The 19,475-nt window shown below is 41.1% G+C and overlaps 1 protein-coding gene across 1 annotated transcript in view; it reads right to left on the bottom strand.

Annotated features, from left to right (window-relative positions):
* Positions 1-239: 239 nt before the first annotated feature.
* The window catches only part of RHOH (ras homolog family member H), a 37,427-nt gene continuing 18,191 nt past the window's right edge, over positions 240-19,475 (bottom strand). The window contains exon 2 of the mRNA XM_082607850.1: positions 240-1,554. Coding sequence (XP_082463976.1) covers positions 762-1,337 — 576 coding nt within the window. The 5' untranslated portion in view covers positions 1,338-1,554 and the 3' untranslated portion in view covers positions 240-761. The remainder of the gene's footprint in view (positions 1,555-19,475) is intronic.

The following is a 19,475-nucleotide window of genomic DNA, read 5'->3' as shown; positions in this document are numbered from 1 at the left end:
ACAACTGGAGTTCTTTGGGTGAAAGGCAAAACCATAAGAAAAGCGCTTTTAAAAAAAAATAATTACAGAGACATATAATGATAGCTGTTTAAAATCATTAGGCAGTATTAAAGTATCTTATGTCATTGAACTGTATTTTATATACAACTCTGAATAACAAGTGGGTGTAAAATTAATTGCAAGGATCAGTTTACAGTAATTTTAAAATTTGATTACCTAATAAAATCTAGTTGGCAAGTGGTTTCAACAAAATTACTACTTCAGATGAAAATACCAACACTACAAACATATGGCAGGGCCCTATAAGGTCGTTTCACTCATACATCAATTTGTGTTTGTCAGTAGGTAGGAAAAGACTTCCCAAGTGTGAAAACTAATTATATACCAGTGCTATTTATTTTGTTATTATTTAAATACAATGAGTCTTTAAATATGGAATTCTTTGGAAAACTCACTTCATTATCCAAAATTATGGAGACCACTTTGGTTTTGTAATCGATGATGGAATATTCATTACAGTTTCCCAAGGGATCTTCTAACTGTACTGGGCAAAGAGTTCTTTTGTAGAGTGTATTTCGTAAAAACATCCAGTAGCCAAGTCTCATCAACAACTGTATCCGAAAGCTTTCCTGCTGCTGCTCATGCTGTTTCAGGCTGTTCAGGCTGTGCCCAGAAGGAGCATCGACGCTTGCTGGCTTGCCTGCTCTCCCTGTGCCAGTTAGTCTTTGCGGTAAGTGACTGCTGGGTGGAGTCTTTGGGGTTTAGAGGATCTTGCACTCGTTAACAGAGAAGAACCTCCTTCTGTTGCGTCTCCTGGCCTGGTTGATGGCAGTCCGGACGGCACACTCAAATACCTGCTGTACCCCCCGGTTGCTGAGGGCTGAGCACTCCAGGTAGCCCTTGGCTCTCACCTCCTGGGCCAGTCTCTTTCCTTCTATGGCGTTGACGCAGGAAGCCCTGTGGGGCCCCACCTCCCGCTGGTCAGTCTGGGTGGCCACCACCAGCACGGGGGTGCAAGGCAGGTTGCTCCTGACTTCACCAATCCACTTGTTCTTCAGGTTCAGGAAGGAGTTATGGTTGGCCACGGAGTAGCACATCAGCACCACGTCTGCCTGCTGGTAGGACAGAGGGCGGATACTCCTGAAGGCATCATTGCCAGCTGTGTCCCAGAGGCCCAGGCTGATCTGGATGCCATCCATGAAGACGTCTACACCTGTATTTTCATACACTGTGGGCTTGTAGGCCTCTGGGAAGGTCTCTGAGGTGAAGCGCACTAACAGAGAGGTTTTCCCCACAGCAGAATCTCCCACCAACACACACTTGATGGAACTCAGCATCTTCCCAGCTCTGATTCCTAGTTACAAGTTCAGAATTCCGAGGAAAAGAGCCCTCAGTGGGCTGCTGAAGCAAACGCCATTCAACAACGAGGAATGGAAACCAGATGGATTTGTGTTCTTAGGACCTCTGACAGCAACTTGCAGAATGTTACTTCATGCAGTCCATCCAAGGGAGATGCACCATCTACTTTGGAAACCTCCAAAGGCTGGTCTTCAACTGGAAAAAGAAAAAGAAGGGGAGAACTTGAGTCTTTTTTCCCTTTTTTGCTGATGGGGGAACTTCCTAATTGGCAAACTGATTAATCAGGGGGTCCACCTCAGTGGAACTCCCCCCTTGTCTAAGCCACTCTTAACCTCGGCGGGGAAAGCTTGGATCTGTTATACCCCGTACCCACGACCCCACCCAGTCAAGAAGCAGAAGCTGACCTGATCTCTAAAGTCAACCCACGGATAAAAACACAAGCAGTTGCTCTGGTGGCAACATGAAAACGACCACAATAGCAACCTGATGTGTGAATGAGACATATTCAGACTGCTCTCTCTTGGCTTCTGCTCCAAGAAGTGGAGACCACAGCCGACAGTGGTCTCTGCCACTTCAGTCTCTAATGGATCCCAGCCACTTTGGGAACTGCAAGAAAGAGCAATGTGATGAGCCACACATAACAGAAGCACTTCTTTTCATTTATTGATTCATGAGCCAGTCCTTGGTTTATGTGGGAATTTGTGCTGAGGTCAGAGAGAAGAAATCACCAGAACTCTAAAAATCTGCTGTGGTTTTTCCCTTGAGGTTTTTCCAAAAATTGGCTAAAGATATAATGGAAAGGGCACTGTCCTTGGCATTTTCTGCATCTGAAATCAGACTCCATTACCTATACAACGACATGGCTTTGAGCACTTTGCTTAATCTCCAAGCCTCGCTTTACTCATCCGCAAGATTGTGATAGATTTAGGAACCACTTGTCAGAGATGTTGTGAGGATAAAATTGTTTCTTTCTTTTCTGAACAGCTACCTATGTAATCAGGAACTCTGCTAGGCCCCTGGTTAAACAAAATAACTTGCTTAAAAGCAACCGTATTCGGTGCCTGTCACTTAAACCAGGCCACATAAATATGACGGAATCTGAATTTCTTGAAAGGGTCAAATAAATTCTCATTCACTGCAGGTGAAAGAGCTCCAGACAATGAGATCAGCCTTGGAGACGGTGTCCCGTCTGCCAAGGGACGTCATCACAGGGCCATCCCAGCTTCAGACGAAGGAAAGGTCTTTTGGACCAAATTTCAAAGTAAAGGTTATTAATACAATCTGGGCTTATAACCTCCTCCATTGGCAATCTTCCTGACAGATCACATGTAACGTAGGATAGACACATAGGATAGGTCTCCTTCAAAAGGTAATTTTTAAAATCACTCCTCTAAATCCAGACATTCCCCTCTAAGACATTATTATCTTTGTCCACCTACAGTCTCTGTTTAATTAGACATAATAGCCTTTACAAATGAGTTAATCAACTAAATAATTCACATGATTTTCACAAATTCATTTTTACCACACATAAGCTGGGTGACCTTGGCCAAGTTATTTAACTTCTCTGAGACTTGGTTTCTTCATAAAAATGAAAATAAGAAAAGCACATTCTTGATGGAATTGTTATAACAATTCAGTATGTGGAGAGTCTGGCTTAGCACAGAACCTGGCACATGAGATCTGTGGGCAGGCACCATACTTTTCAACTTCTACGACTATTTATTTAAAATGCCAAATATTGAATGTTCAAGCATGGGGGCTGGGACGTCAAATATTCGCCCAGACCCTATCTGAAGACTCACATCTTCATATGGAAATTATAACACAGAAATAATTTATGCTTGTACTTTTACAAGACGTTGTACATTTGAGAATACTCCCTTGATTGTCTTGTGAGAAAGCCCCTTCAGAATGATAGAGCACAAAATGATAACAATAATAATTTATAAAATAAAAAACCAGAGAATTCCCTAGTGGTCCAGAGGTTAGGGCTTGGTGCTTTCACTGCCAAGGCCCAGGTTCAATCCCTGTTCAGGGAACTAAGATCCCATAAGCCGTGTGGCACAGCCAAAAATAAAAAATAATAAAACTAACAAAAAATAGGGCTTTCCTGGTGGCGCAGTGGTTGAGAGTCCACCTGCTGATGCAGGGAACACGGGTTCGTGCCCCGGTCCGGGAAGATCCCACATGCTGAGGAGCGGCTGGGCCCGTGAGCCATGGCCGCTGAGCCTGCGCGTCCGGAGCCTGTGCTCAGCAACGGGAGAGGCCACAACAGTGAGAGGCCCGCGTACCGCAAAAAATAAATAAATAAATAAATAAAATAAAATAAATTAAAAGTGAAAACAATGATAGAGCATCAAATAAAACTAAGATGAAATTATGACTTTCATTGACTGATTATTATTATTGCAGATTTTAGGTTACCTGGGCTTCGATTGAATCTGTGGCTTACTTCAAAATGCTGATAAAACCATGATATTTTTTTTAAAAAGATGAGCCCATGGCAGCCATCTGCCAGGGATAGCCTGTCAGTGATAAAGAATACATCTAAATGTCATCCTTCTTGTAAGAGTTTTTGGGCAAAGGACTTATACTGGCAGCAGCCAATTCATTCATTAAGGAAATTGCTTCTGCCGTGAATCTAACACACTTAGATGATTAGGAAATCATTGTGCCGCTCAGCAACTCCCGCCAGCGCCTTCTCTCAACAACACTTTTGCAGCCTGGCAGGGACACCACAGCAAGAGCAGGCCCTGCTCGGTATGCGGGGCTCCACGTACTGGGGGCCCTGGGGTGGTGGTAGGGGAGTGGGTGCTTCACTTCGTTTCTTTTTCTTCTGGAGAAAGAGAATCAATTCAAAAAATCTTAAGCAACTTAGTAGAGGAAAACTATAGCCACTTCTAAGCTTTATCAGTCCAAATTGTCATTCAGTTTTCTTTCTGTAATAGATATACACTTGTATATATCTTCTAAACATTTTTTCCAATTTAAAAATTTTCTATTTCAACATAATCAACATACTTGCCAGGTTTTAGCTAAATAGCTTTCAATGTTTCAACAATTCATAATTGCACAGCTGTTCCCCACTGCTAGCAGTTTTTGAGTTAGTTTCAATATTTAACAATAATTAACAAGTGTTATTTTATATATAAAAATATATTCGTTTATAGAAGTTACTTTTACGTGAAAAATTTTTCTTGGGGAATACATTTACGAATATGGCATTACTGGATCAATGGGTCATTTTGTGACTTTTATTTACATTATTGAGCATCTTCTAAGGGCTGTATACATTATTCATTAGTTGTTTTCTTCATTTTTAAAAAACGGTTGTTTGGGGCTTCCTGTGTGGCAGGCACCGTATCAGGTCCTGAGAGCGTAACAGTGAGCAAGCTGGCTTCTGTCCGCATGGAGATCAACATTTCACAACTGCAGAGACTTCAGGGGGTGGGGAGTCCTGTCACAGTCACAATGTGAGGCAATGGCAGAGGCAAAGTTAGACCTAAACAGAGGGTGACCCCAAAGCTGCAGCAGCTCCACGTGTCACCCACACCCCATAATTCCCATTGCCCTACCCAGGGCACCTCAAGTAAAACCATGCTTCCTAAGCAAACCCAGTTTCGAGACACTTTTTCCGGCCATCCCTTCCAAACAGGTCCCTACTCCGATTCTCCTCGTACAAATAAGGAGTTCTTGATATTTACAAGAAGTGTGTTGTGTCTTGATTCGGAAACTGGTTCCACAAGTGTGTTCAGTTTGTGAAAATTCTTCAAGCTACAGACCTATGATGTGTTCACTTTTCTGTATGAAGATTAAACTTCAGGAAAAAGTATTTTTAAAAATAAGGTTACTGCCTTTGCAGGGAACATCTTCTCAAGGAATATTTTATCGTAAGTTTTTCATCTTGCAAGAGTTCATTTCACTAATTCTCAACGCTACTTCAGTAATTCCCCTTAGCTCATTTCTAATTGCCACAAATAGTGATTAAATTTCTCCTCTGAATCACAAAAAGAAATCACTTTTAAATCAGTTTATTTTTATACACAGATCATCTGTATTCCAAGTGGATTTAATTCTGAAAGTTTGCTTGCAAGACGCTGGTTTGCAGCTTTTATTACTGTTCTCCAGAGTCAAGGTTCTAAGCAGTATTTACACTCCTAAACCTAAAGCATATTTAATACCATTATATTTGAACTTAAATGGAATATCACTAAGCCCTGAGGCCTCTTTGAGCCAGGAGCCCTGCCCCCCTGACCCCAGGCCAAGCAGGGACCCTGGCACCCTTCCCCTCCTCTGTCCCACCCACCCTACCCTGAATGGTCCCTTCCACTCCCATGAGCACAGTAACTGGATTGTCTCCACAGGTCTAGAGTTCTCAATTTGGTCCAAGTTCAGAGTCAAAAACAAGGCTAGTCAACCAGGCAACAGCCCAGAGCACCATTTAAGACTCTAGAATCTCATGTCAAAACTAATAAAGTGGGCTTCCGTGGTGGTGCAGTGGTTGAGAGTCCGCCTGCCGTTGCAGGGGACACAGGTTCGTGCCCCGGTCCGGGAGGATCCCACATGCCACAGAGCAGCTAGGCCCGTGAACCATGGCCGCTGAGCCTGCGGGTCCGGACCCTGTGCTCCACAGCGGGAGAGGCCACAACAGTGAGAGGCCCGCGTACCGCAAAAAAAAAACTAATAAAGTGATGGGAAAATGTACCTCTCTCAAAGTAGTTGGAATTTTCTGAAAAACTGCCTGGAGTTGAGGGTGGAACCCCACGAGACATACTCAAGGGAAGGTCACTTGGTCTCTGAACTGCTTTCTAAGGGAATTTCCTTTACTGAAGGACTCATATTTTCTCAGTTGGGTATGCACATTTGGGGCCCAAGCTGAATTGTTCAAGGAAAGAAAGCAAAGAGGCAAATACATGCATATCTAACCATTCTAGAATGTAATGACGTTGTAAACCAAAGTTGTCAACTATGGGTCATCTGTGGGCCAAACCCACCATCTGTTTCTGTATGGCCCATGAACTAAGAATGGTTTTTACAATTTTAATGGTTAAAAAAAATCAAAAGAACAGTATTTCATGACATGTGCATATCATATGAAATTCAAATTTGTGTCCATAAATAACATTTTTTTGGATCATAGTCATTATCTTTCACTTACAAATTTTCTATGGCTTCTTTCTTGCTACAACTCAAAGTTACAACAGAGACTTTATGGCCCACAAAGCCTAAAATATTTACTATCTGGCCTTTTATAGAAAAAGTTTGACAACCCCTGCTAAATAAAAAGAGGTAATTCAGAGTAAGAAGGAGAGCACAGACCCTGGGATCAGGCAAGCTTGGGTTTGGCCCCAACATCTGCTGCTTACTGTGCGATCTTGGGTGAATTACTTAACGTCTCTGAGTTTTGCACCTTTGACAATAGAGGCAGTATAGCTCAGTGATTAAGAGCCTGGACTCTGAAACCATGCTGCCTCCAAAGTCACTAAGCCTTAGCTTCTTCAGCTGTAAATAGGCAATACTGATAGTATCATACAAGGTTGTTGTATGGGAAGAAATGGGTAAGTGAATGTAAAGCACATAGAATGGTACCTGGCACAGAGTAAGTACTATAGAAGTATCTGTTATTTATCTATTTACCTTGAAGGGTTGTTGTAAGATTATTAGAGCTAGAGCTGACTTGCAGGCCCAAAGTGAGATGATTGTGAGGCCTGGGGGCCTCGGAGGGAGCCACTGGCAAACAGGAAACAAACACTGGAGGAGAGACAGGTCTGTGAGACAAGGGGACAGTGTGGTATTTCAGATCGGGGTGCCAGAGAGATTCCAGGAGAACCAAGGGGAATCTGGCTACATTATATGGGATGAGAATGAGTGAGAAGCGAAGAAGGATGGCAGCGAGGAGAATTCTTATTCTTCCACAAACTTTGACATGAAATATTTAGTTACACACATATTCTTGTCTACGTTGTTTATAATGGGAAAAAAATTATTCAAGAACAGGTGGTTCTTGGATAAACTCATTAGTTTATTCCTGTAATCAATATGCTTTAAAATAACAGAGTACAAGTATATTAACTTAACTGACACAGGAAAAGGGTCCCTATGCTGAATGGGATAAAAGCAGTTTTCAAAATATGTACAGTGTGATTCCACAGTTATGAAAACGTCTAGAGCAGTATATATACCAACATGTTCAGATGAATTGTCTATGGTCCTGAGATTGTAGCTGATTCTCATTTTCTTCTCCTTGCTTCTGTGCATTTTAAAATAAAATTAAAATAAAATAAAACACATTTTAAAAGCATGAGTTCTGGGCTTCCCTGGTGGCGCAGTGGTTGAGAGTCCGCCTGCTGATGCAGGGGACACGGGTTCGTGCCCCGGTCCGGGAGGATCCCACATGCCGCAGAGCGGCTGGGCCTGTGAGCCATGGCCGCTGAGCCTGGGCGTCCAGAGCCTGTGCTCTGCAATGGGAGCGGCCACAGCAGTGAGAGGCCTGCGTACCGCAAAAAAAAAAAAAAAAAAAAAAAAAAAGCATGAGTTCTGTGTACAATTTTGAAGCGCTTTGTGTGTGTTCCTTTGTTTTTTAAATTTGGCTTGAAAAGGCAGAAAAGGCTGATCTGAGGGCCCTTTAGGCTAGAGAATATCTATGAGCCCCCATCGTGTCCAAGACAAGAATTTTCTATATCTGAACAGCTGAATTTGTTTAAAATTCCTAGAAGCACTATCTCTGGCTTCTGGTTCTTTTTTAAGGGACAAGCTAAGCTGAGTAATTATGCCTCCTCTCACAAATGTCCTAAGCCCTTCTCTCTTTTTCCTCCTCATTAGAGAGTTTTTGAAGTCTTTTCTATATTTTTTTAGATATTCAAAGAAGTTTAAATACGGCCTGGGTGTTTGATGACATTAAGGAACTATTGCTAATTTTGTTAGGTGATAATCACATTGTAGTCATATACTTTTTTTTAATATATTTATTTTTTTTAATTTATTTTTGGCTGCGTTGGGTCTTTGTTGCTGCATATGGGCTTTCTCTAGTTGCGGCGAACAGAGGCTACTCTTCATTGCGGTACGCAGTCTTCTCATTGCAGTGGCTTCTCTTGTTGCAGAGCATGGGATCTAGGCGCACGGGCTTCAGTAGTTGTGGCACGCGGGCTACTAGTTGTGGCTCACGGGCCCTAGAGCACAGACTCAAGGTTGCGGCGCACGGGCTTAGTTGCTTTGCAGCATGTGGGATCTTCCCAGACCAGGGTTTGAACCCATGTCCCCTGCATTGGCAGGTGGATTTTTTTTAAATTTATTTATTTATGGCTGTGTTGGGTCTTTGTTTCTGTGCGAGGGCTTTCTCTAGTTGTGGCAAGTGGGGGCCACTCTTCATTGCGGTGTGCAGGCCTCTCACTATTGTGGCCTCTCTTGTTGCAGAGCACAGGCTCCAGACGCACAGGCTCAGTAATTGTGGCGCACAGGCCCAGTTGCTCCGCGGCATGTGGGATCTTCCCAGACCAGGGCTCAAACCTGTGTCCCCTGCATTAGCAGGCAGATTCTCAACCACTGCGCCACCAGGGAAGCCCCGGCAGGTGGATTCTTAACCACTGTGCCACCAGGGAAGCCCAGTCATATACATTTTTAAAGTCCTTATCAGACAGCTGAAATGAATATGGTGTCTGGGATTTATTTTAGATTATTCCAGAAAAGAAAAAAAAACTAAGGATGATGGATGAAATAAGACTGGGAAAATATTGAGAACTGTTGATGTTGAATGATGGTACATGGGGGTATGTTAGTCTATTCTCACTATTTTTATATATATTCAAATTTTTTCATGATAAAAGTTTTAAAGGGTGGGAACTTTTGTTTTCTATAGCATTTTGTCCAAGCTGTGGTTTCATTCTCATCTTTAGTTTTAGAGAAAATGAAGAAAAGTATCACTGAAAAATATAAAGTATACTTTGCACCTCAGTGACTTGTTCAACTATTTGAAGGAATGTTGATGCATCAAATAAGTGACATAAAGGTAGACAGTGCAAAGGCTTATAGCCTGCCTCCAGGTGGAAGGGAGATAGAGGAGAAAAAGGTGAGGATTCCCAGCCAAGTCATAAAGAGAAAGCCTTGAGTTTCAAGTACAAGCTCTACCTGCATCTCAATAAGACATCACCATCTTCCCCTGGGAAGTAAGGGCCATGGCTAGAAAGTATTCTAGTCAAAGGATACTCTTGAAGTTACTTTGAGATTATGTGAACTTCCTAACTGGTATAACTACGTTCATTAACTTCTCTTGGCCCTCCTTGCCCCAATTCTGCAGAATTCGCTCTTTGCAAAACAGCAAAAAGTAATAATGAAAATAACTTTAAAAAAATGAAAGAAACAAAAGAAACTCAAGGGTGAAAATGGACTACCCACATAAAACCAGATCACAAATCAAAGTAACTCTGAGAATGAGGAAGACCCTTGGCCCTGGGGGTCTTTCTTTTTGTCTGAAAAGGTGAAGGTGTAGAGAAGAGTTTCTACTTTCAGATTTTATGTTTTCCCCTTAGACTTAAAGTAGCTCCGTCTGATCTTTACTTACTGTGAAAATATGAAATCTACCTGATACCTGGGTAGACCTCCACCAAGCCCATGGTACCTCCCAGCTCTAAAGCACCATCTGTAACAAAGAAAACCATCATATCCCAGGGTTCCCTCATCACACCCCCCCCACCAGAACCACCACCACCACAACCACCACCATCATTCAACACACATACTCAAACCATTAGTAGTGAGCAACATTTCCTCCCTTATTTGCTGATCCAATCAGACTGAAGATGGCCTCCTCACTTTGGCTAACTCTTCCCTTCATTTTGTCTGAATCATCTCTACATACCTTTTTTTCCTGATTATAAAAGTAGTTAATACATGTTATGGAACATTTCAAAACTACTGAACTATCTAAACGACCTAAAGGAGAAATGCAGCTACCACCTAAAACCAAAAGCTGTGAGATATTAGTGTACCTTTTCCTGTTTCGTTTTTTCAGTGTGTCATTTTTTTGTCAAAACTAATATCGTACTTTATATATAGTTTGGCATCTTGCTTTTTTTATTTAACATTTACATCATAAATATTTATTATATCATTGAAATCCTTTGAACATAATTTTAATGACTGTCATATTTCATTATATGAACATAGCATTATTTACTGAACCAACTGACTATTATTTAAATTGTTTCTAATTTTTACTATAATAACACTGAGTGAACATTTAAAAAATAAATTTGAACAAATATACAATTATTTCTTTAGTATAAATAGGTGTGAGCACAATTACTGGAACAAGAAAGATGAAAAACTTGGACAAATTGGTACTCCATATGTAATATATGAGAGTTTTCATTTTATCACACTGCCATCATTGGGTATAATATTCGCCAGTTTGATCTGTTTTCATTTGCATTTCATTTTTGACTAGTGAAAATTAAAATTCATCTCTTTGTTGACCACTTACAGTTTTTCTTTCATAAGTCACCTACTTTGCCTACTTTTCTAGTAAGGTGGTCATCATTTCTTAAATATTTTAAAAAATCTTTTTAGATATTAAGGATATTAATCCTCTCTTGGTTAAATAAATATGTAGCTTTTTTTCTTCATATGTTTTGCATCCGTGAATTCTGGTAATTCCCCAAAATCCTGGTACTCCCCCATCATTGAGCAACCACTAAATAGAATGTGAAATAGCATGTCCCCTGATTGCGGAAAGAAACTTAGCATGATTAGATACCTTAAAGGTCATCTAGTTCAACCTACTCATTTTCCCATGAGGAAACCAAGGCCCAGAGAGAAGTGGTTTAGGTAGTGGGGGCTGACTTGAAGCCCAGAAACTGAATCACTGAGTCAGCACTCTTTCCATCTACACAGTATTTTTTCACATATATGTTATCTACATTTTATATCCCATACTTAATTTCCTTAATTTTAAAATGTAAACCCTTATAGATAGCTTAGATATATGTTCCAAATTGGTGGCTTTTTACTCAAAAGATAACTCGCAGTATTAATATAAAACTCTTTTTCAAACAGATGTTCTCTTTCTAATTAACTTCCTTTGAGAGATAGATCATCTCTCTTTAGGGGCAATCATTAAGGCTTCCAACATTCTCTAGAATTAGGGTAAACCCTTAATTTACAGATTGCTCAAACTGTAAAAGAAGTCAAGGTATTTTGTTCAGGATATTTAGCCCAGAGCACTGCATGGAGTGAGGTGATTTGGTTTCAGCTTCAAAGTATAAAATTGCTGATATTCCATCATTTGCAGAGCCCAGGTTGTGGAGTTGAGGTCTTGGTTAGATTCTCATCTCTATTGCTGACTAGCAGTATAACCTTCGGCAACTCACATAACAAGAACTGTAAAATGTGGATAATAGTGAATAGTTGGAAGGATTTTTAAGGCAATTAAAAAGATTCTATCTCTCATGCCTAGCGGCATGCCTGACCCTTAGTAGACAAGGATAATAATAAACACATTGGTCAGATAATGTTTAAAGTGCTTTATGAAAATTAGTTCATTAATCATTACAACAGTACTATGTGCTCGGGACTTCCCTGGTGGTGCAGTGGTTAAGAATCTGCCTGCCCATGCAGGGGACACGGGTTCGAGCCCTGGACTGGGAATATCCCACATGCCGTGGAGCAACTAAGCCCACGCACCACAACTACTGAGCCTGCGCTCTAGAGCCCGTGAGCCACAACTACTGAGCCCACGTGCCACAACTACTGAAGCCCTTGAGCCTAGAGCCCGTGCTCCACAACAAGAGAATCCACCGCAATGAGAAGCCTGCACACCATAACGAAGAGTAGCCCCCACTCGCCACAACTAGAGAAAGCCTGCGCGCAGCAACAAAGACCTAACGCAGCCAAAAATAAATAAATAAATAAAATAAAACAATACTATGTGCTCAACACATTGTTGTTATTTTACAGCTGGGGAAACTAAGGCACAGAGAAGTAAAGTAACTTGCCCAAAAGGACAAGCTAGTGAGGAAGGCTTGCCTCCAAACCCATTCACAGAGTTGTCTCTATCTCCCCTCCCACTGTCTCTCATCTTGGGGAAGCTTACCTACCTTTGCAACCTTGATGAAACTAAGCAATCTGCTGCTATCTGATGCTTGTGTGCCCCTAAAATTCATATGGTGATGGTATTAGGAGGTGGGGCCTTTGAGATGTGATTAGGTCATGAGGGTGGAGCCCTAATCAATGGAATTAGTGCACTTATAAAGGAGCCCCAGAGAGCTCCTTTGCCCCTTCCACCATATGAGGACACAGTGAGAAGGCACAATCAATGAATCAGGAAGCAAGCTCTCACTAGACACTGAATCTGCCAGGGCCATCATTTTGGACTCCCCAACCTCCAGAACTGTGAGAAATAAATTTCTATTGTTTATAAGCCACCTAGTCTGTGGCATTTTGTTATAATAGCTCGAATAGGCTAAGACACAATCCTAAAATAAAGGCAGCAGATGAGGAGGGAGAGCTGGAAAGACATTCTTCAGCTGGTGGGTGTTTTCTTTCTTACCATAGGCCTTATTTCTAACAACATTTGAAAGATTTCTCCCTTAAGCAGACTCTCTCAGACACCATTGGAAGATGTACGGAAGAATGCCATCTTTGTAGAAGGCAATATGACAGAATTCAGTGGCACACTTTGTGTTTTTGACACCCGGAGCTGATCATTTTTTAATCTCCCTCATTTTTATGGCAAAATTAGCTTCAGTAATAATGTGTAAGAGTCAGGAACAATCATTATTTCCTTGACTCATTCTGTAGCTTTAAAATAAACAAGTAACAACTTACAAGAAAGATAAATTTCAATTTTTAAAGTATTATTCAAGTGCAATAAAATATTTCCTGTACGAACTAAAACTTGCAATTACCGATCAGAAATATCACACTTTGCAATTTGCACTCTGCTTCACTGTTTTAAATTTAAACACAAAACTCCAAAAAGTCACATAGAATAACAGAATTGAAGTAAGTCAAGTTCTGTTTCATAGTCTCTAAAATCATTGTGCTATCATTCTTTAATTCTAATGTACTGTTTAGGAATCAGTAAACAGGAATCAGGAATACGTAGTGCCATAAGGTTGGGGAATCACAATATACCCCCGAAGTCAGCTCTAATGGAATCCATACACACCCCTAAGCATTACTCTAACTTTATCACTGGCAGCACATGGTGATAATAAAAAGCAAACACCCATTGATTTTATTATTGTCCTTAAATTCTCAGCAGATGATGTACTCCCTCACTGCCTATACCTGGGGTGGACCCCTTCTACCCCCATGTCCTTGGTATATTCCTGCTAGTAGCTATCAAAATTTTAAATGCATATACCTTTTAACCCAGCTATTCTAACTCTTTAAACCCATTGTCTTGCTGTACCTATACAAGTAGTCAAGTAATATGTCCAAGAATTTCATTGCAGGACTTCCCTGGTGGCACAGTGGTTAAGAATCCGCCTGCCAATGCAGGTGACATGGGTTCAAATCCTGGTCTGGGAAGATCCCACATGCCGCAGAGCAACTAAGCCCGTGCGCCGCAACTGCTAAGCCTGCACTCTGGAGCCCGAGAGCCACAACTACTGAGCCCCTGTGCCACACCTACTGAAGCCCACGTGCCTAGAGTCCGTGCTCCACAAGAGAAGCCACCACAACGAGAAGCCCCCGCACCATGACGAAGAATAGCCCCCGCTCACCGCAACTAGAGAAAGCCCACGCGCAGCAACAAAGACCCAACGCAGCCAAAGATAAGTAAATAAAAATAAATAAATCTATTTTAAAAGTATTTTGAAAAAAAGAATTTCATTGCAGCATTATTCACAACAGCAAAAAAAAAGAACTGAGGATAACTAAAAGGTATCAAAAGGCAGTGGTTAAGTTAATTCTGTTGTATCCATACAGTGGAATCTGATACAGCATTAAAAAGAATTAGGATAGCAGTGGGAGGGGGGAATAGGTGAAGGGGATTAAGAGGTACAAACCTCTAGTTAAAAAATAAATGTCACAGGAATGTAATGCAACAGCATAAGGACTATGGTCAATAATACTGTAATAACTTTGTACGGGAACAGATGGTTACCAGACTTATTGCGGTGATCATTTCACAGTGCATGCAAATGTCAAATCACTATGTAGTACACCTGAAATTAATGTGATATTGTATGTCAACTATATTTTGAATAAAAAAATAGAATTAGGTTAACCTTGTACATATTGTGAGGAAAGGTACCCATGATATATTAGTAACTGAAAAAGGAAGCAGTTGAATGATTCATTAAAGAATCTCATTTATGTAGAAAAATAAATATACAAGCCTGGTCTGATGCCCTTGAATGCCCAGAATGGCCAGAATGGCATGGGTCCAGGCAGAGGAAACGTATCTGTGCAATGGTGGACAAAACCAGACTTGCTGAGAATTCTAGCTCATCTAATACGTGTTCCTCTACAGATAAAACTGTACTAAGGGCACAGCAGTTACTCCCTAAGTTGTCTAAGGGTGAAGAGGAATAACCTAAGAATACAAGTCTGTACAGCCTTTCTTAGGTTTTTAAAATCCCCTTTTGGGATATCAATGTATATACTTTCTATATTAACTATATTGCAGATATAATACACAGCAGTGGGATAAACTGTCTCCCTAGATGCTCAACTTCTCCCAGGAAACTGGGAGAAACAAGTTCGTAATGACCCTGAAACTATCAAGATACTCCAGAGCAAAATTCTTTTTTTTTTTTTTTTGCTGTTAAATTCATTGCTTATGCCTACATAATGTTCCATGAACATTAAGTTCCAAATCCATAGAAGTCTAAAAAAATGACAGGATGTCTGCCTTTAATTGGCTTTAAACTAGGAATACTTTTAAAGAGCTTAATGGGGACAAAAGATAACAAAGAAAATGTTAATATAGTTTAGACTGGGTGTAGAGGTTTTTAAAAAATTTTTTTTCCTACTTGGTTAATAATGTCTCTAACCCTCACTTTTTTGTTGTGGTTGTTCTCTGTAGAAGAAATGACTTCTTGGGGAGAGGTAATGCGATGGCCATGCAAAGGCAGCTGGTATGGCTGTACTTCTGCATACTAAGGCCCCATATAGCTGGGACCTTAGAGAATAAAATCCTAAACTAGAGAGAAAAGAAGCAACCTTCTGCATACAAATGACCTTACGCTCAGCTTCATCCCAGAAAACATTAAAATTTAAAGGGACAAGTGCCATGATAAAGGTAAGTGCAGAATGCCAAGAGAATGCTGAGGACAGAGTGCTTAAATCTTCAAGGGCAGTGGGGGTGGGAGAGGCAGAAAGGAGAGACATCTGAGATCGGTCTCAGGGGGCAGAGAAAATGTGATTGGTGGACTGCATCCAGACCGAGGAAGCGGCCGGTGCCCAGGTGTGCAGGGGAGAAAGGTCTGTGTATTTGGAGGGTAGAGAGTTGGCTTTTGCGGCTGAAGCACAGGCGGGAGAGGAATTGGAAAGGAACACTGGGGCCAATTTGTGAATGCTAAGTATAAAATAACCTCCTTCCCACCAGCTCTCTCATTACTTTCTCCTCTTCCCCACTCCACCTAGCCATTGCTGCCCTGGGACTATGAAACATCCCCCAAACTCTCCCTGCCTTTCCTCACTCAGTAATCTTTTTTTGTTTGTTTTTTTTTTTTTGAATTTTATTTTATTTTTTATACAGCATGTTCTTATTAGTTATCTATTTTATACATATGAGTGTATACATGTCAATTCCAATCTCCCAATTCATCACACCACCACCACCTCCCCGCCACTTTCCCCCCTTGGTGTCCATACCTTTGTTCTCTACATCTGTCTCTATTTCTGCCCTGCAAACTGGTTCATCTGTACCATTTTTCTAGATTCCACATATATGCGTTAATATACGATATTTGTTCTTCTCTTTCTGACTTACTTCACTCTGTATGACAGTCTCTAGATCCATCCACATCTCTACAAATGACCCAGTTTTGTTCCTTTCTATGGCTGAGTAATATTCCATTGTATATATGTACCACATCTTCTTTATCCATTCATCTGTTGATGGGCATTTAGGTTGCTTCTATGACCTGGCTATTGTAAATAGTGCTGCAATAAACATTGGGGTGCATGTGTCTTTTTGAATTACGGTTTTCTCTGGGTATATGCCCAGGAGTGGGATTGCTGGGTCGTATGGTAATTCTATTTTTAGTTTCTTAAGGAACCTCCATACTGTTCTCCATAGTGGCTGTATCAATTTACATTCCCACCAACAGTGCAAGAGTGTTCCCTTTTCTCCACACCCTCTCCAGCATTTGTTGTTTGTAGATTTTCTGATGATGCCCATTCTAACTGGTGTGAGGTAATACCTCATTGTAGTTTTGATTTATGTTTCCCTAATGATTAGTGATGTTGAGCATCCTTTCATGTGCCTCTTGGCCATCTGTATGTCTTCTTTGGAGAAATGTCTATTTAGGTTTTCTGCCCATTTTTGGATTGGGTTGTTTGTTTTTTAATGTTGCCTCACTTAGTAATCTTAAGTGTGTCACTCTCATCTCCTAAAGTACAACCTTCTCTGCTCTGACTCTTCCTGGTAAAGTTCTACCTGTCCCAGAGCCCAGCTCAGACACCACCTCCTCCAGGAGGCCTTCTAGAAACTCCTTGTAAGCATTATTTTTCTCCCTTATTTGAGCTCACATGTAATCTTTAAATGTTTTTATGTTTACCTTTTTGAATAGTTAATATAATACACGCCTATGGTAAAATTCAAAGAGTACAAAAGTGAAAAATATGTCTTCCTCCTCTACCTGCTCTCCAGGGCCCCAGGCCATTTTCCCAGAGGCAATGATTGTATTAAGTTTTTCATGCATTTTCCCTAAGCTATTAGATTATGGCACATATTCACAAACATATATATGAATGCATATGTGTAATTATCCTAACACACACACATGCTCTTTTTTTTAGTATACAAACTGCAGCATACTATTCTATACTCCCTGATGCTTTTCTCACTTAATTTTTTCTTTATCACCAGATTTTCAGGCATACCTCAAAGGTACGGCAAGTTCGGGTTCCAGACCACGACAATAAAGCAATATCGCAATAAAGTGAGTCACATGAATATTCTGGTTTCCCAATGTGTATTAGTTATGTTTACACTAGACTAGACTGTAGTCTATTAAGTGTGCAATAGCATTTTGTCTTAAAAATAATGTACATGACTTAATTTAAAAATGCTTTATTGCGCCACAGAGCGGCTGGGCCCATGAGCCATGGCCGCTGAACCTGCGCGTCCGGCGCCTGTGCTCTGCAATGGGAGAGGCCACAGCAGTGAGAGGCCTGTGTGCCTCAAAAAAAAAAAAAAAAAAAAAAAAGCTTTATTGCTAAAAAATGCTAACCATCATCTGAGCCTTCATCAAGTCATAAACTTTTTGCTGATGGAGGGTCTTGCCTCCATGTTGATGCCGGCTGACTGATCAGGGTGATAGTTGCTGAAGGCTGGGAGGCTGTGGTAGTTTCTTAAAATAAGACAACAATGAAGTTTACCACATCGATGGGCTCTGCCTTTCATGAACGATTTCTCTGTAGCATGCAATGCTTTTCGATAACATATTACCCACAGTGGAACTTCTTTCAAAATTGTAGTCAGTGCTCTCAAACCCTGCTGCTGCTTTGAGAACAGATATTAACAGAAAAGAGCATGAAGGGTCAGACAGCTCAACCTTCCTGCCGCAGATGCCCTTTCCTTACTCCCGGGCTTTTCTTCTTGCCTTCCCTAGCTTGTCCTTCCTTCTCCACCCCCTAACTTGACCCAGAGGCATGGGTGCTAAAAAGCCCTCAGCCTGGGTGCATGAGCCAAACAAGCACAAGGGGCCCCAGCTGGTGTCGGATTTCAAGACAGTGTTCAGTTGCAACCATCTTAGCTGTACACGTAGAAACAGAATTTGTACCTCTTTTCCCGGGAACACGTCCCAGTCCAATTTAGAGTCCACTGGCCTAATTTGTGACAGAAAGAACTTGCGAACACTTTGCACTTCAGAGAGTTTTCAGAGGCTGATTGGAGAAAACACCCAGCCCCTTTACAGACCTCAGCAGCAGAACAACTAGGCAGCCAAGGTGGCAGAGAGGCCCAAAGGGGAATGTCATGTAGACCCCACAAAATCCCTCAGAGCTCTAAGGCGTGCTCCTGGCTTTCCTCGAGACAGAAAGCAGCCATTGGCCACATCACTCATTTGCCTCCCAAATGTCCACACTGAGAAGTTCTCAGGCCTTGTAAAGCATTCCCCATAACATTAAAATGGCCAGGTCCTAACAGGGAGAGGGACTGGATAACTATTGAATATCTGCTCTCGGCAGGGTAACTTGCGACTCTCTGTAGATTATCCAGAGCTCCTACCTGGAGTCTGATGTTCACCCTTTATGCCAACTCTCACACCTCCACACAGCTATTATCAACATGTATGAAACCAGGAGGCCTAATTGTAAATGTGTTTCTAGCAGCAGGGACTTCCAGAAAACACACTCCCTGTGGAATGGACTTGCCACTTCTGTTCATTTTTGCCCTCATTTGTCTTAACTTTTTAAACACAAGACAACTTGCCAGAAAGGATAACTTTTCAAAGGAGAAAAACATACACACACACCTCTTTTATCATTAAACTCCTTATTATTTTAGAAAAATATTTAATAATGTGGAAAAAAAGTATATGACAACATTGTTACATGAAAAAAAAGCAAGTTCAAAACAGTACGTGAAACACGATCCTGATTTTTTCAATAAAAATATAGAGAGGAGTAAGAAGCTAAACCCAGATGCTAGCAATGCTCTGATTGGTGCAAATATAGATTTTTTGTGTGCTTATCTATGTTTTACAAATTTCCTTCAAAAACATATACTGCTTCGGTAACAAAAGGGAGTTGTAAAAGTAACTCACAACTCTTTGTAAAAGAAAATATAAATGCATCCTGCAGTTTCTTCCTGGATAGAAATAGGATTTGCTACTATCACCAGATACTGTAGTCACTTTCAAGAAAGTATGACACAGGAGACCTGGATCCTGGGTCAGGATTAGCCCCTGACTAACGAAATGACCCTGAACCAGTCCAGG

This window comes from Mesoplodon mirus, assembly GCF_964341445.2.
Source record: "Mesoplodon mirus genome assembly, chromosome: 2".
In the NCBI taxonomy this organism is placed as follows: Eukaryota; Metazoa; Chordata; class Mammalia; order Artiodactyla; family Ziphiidae; genus Mesoplodon; species Mesoplodon mirus.
The sequence above is the reverse complement of the archived record's forward strand: the minus strand, read 5'-3'. Positions and strand labels throughout refer to the sequence as shown.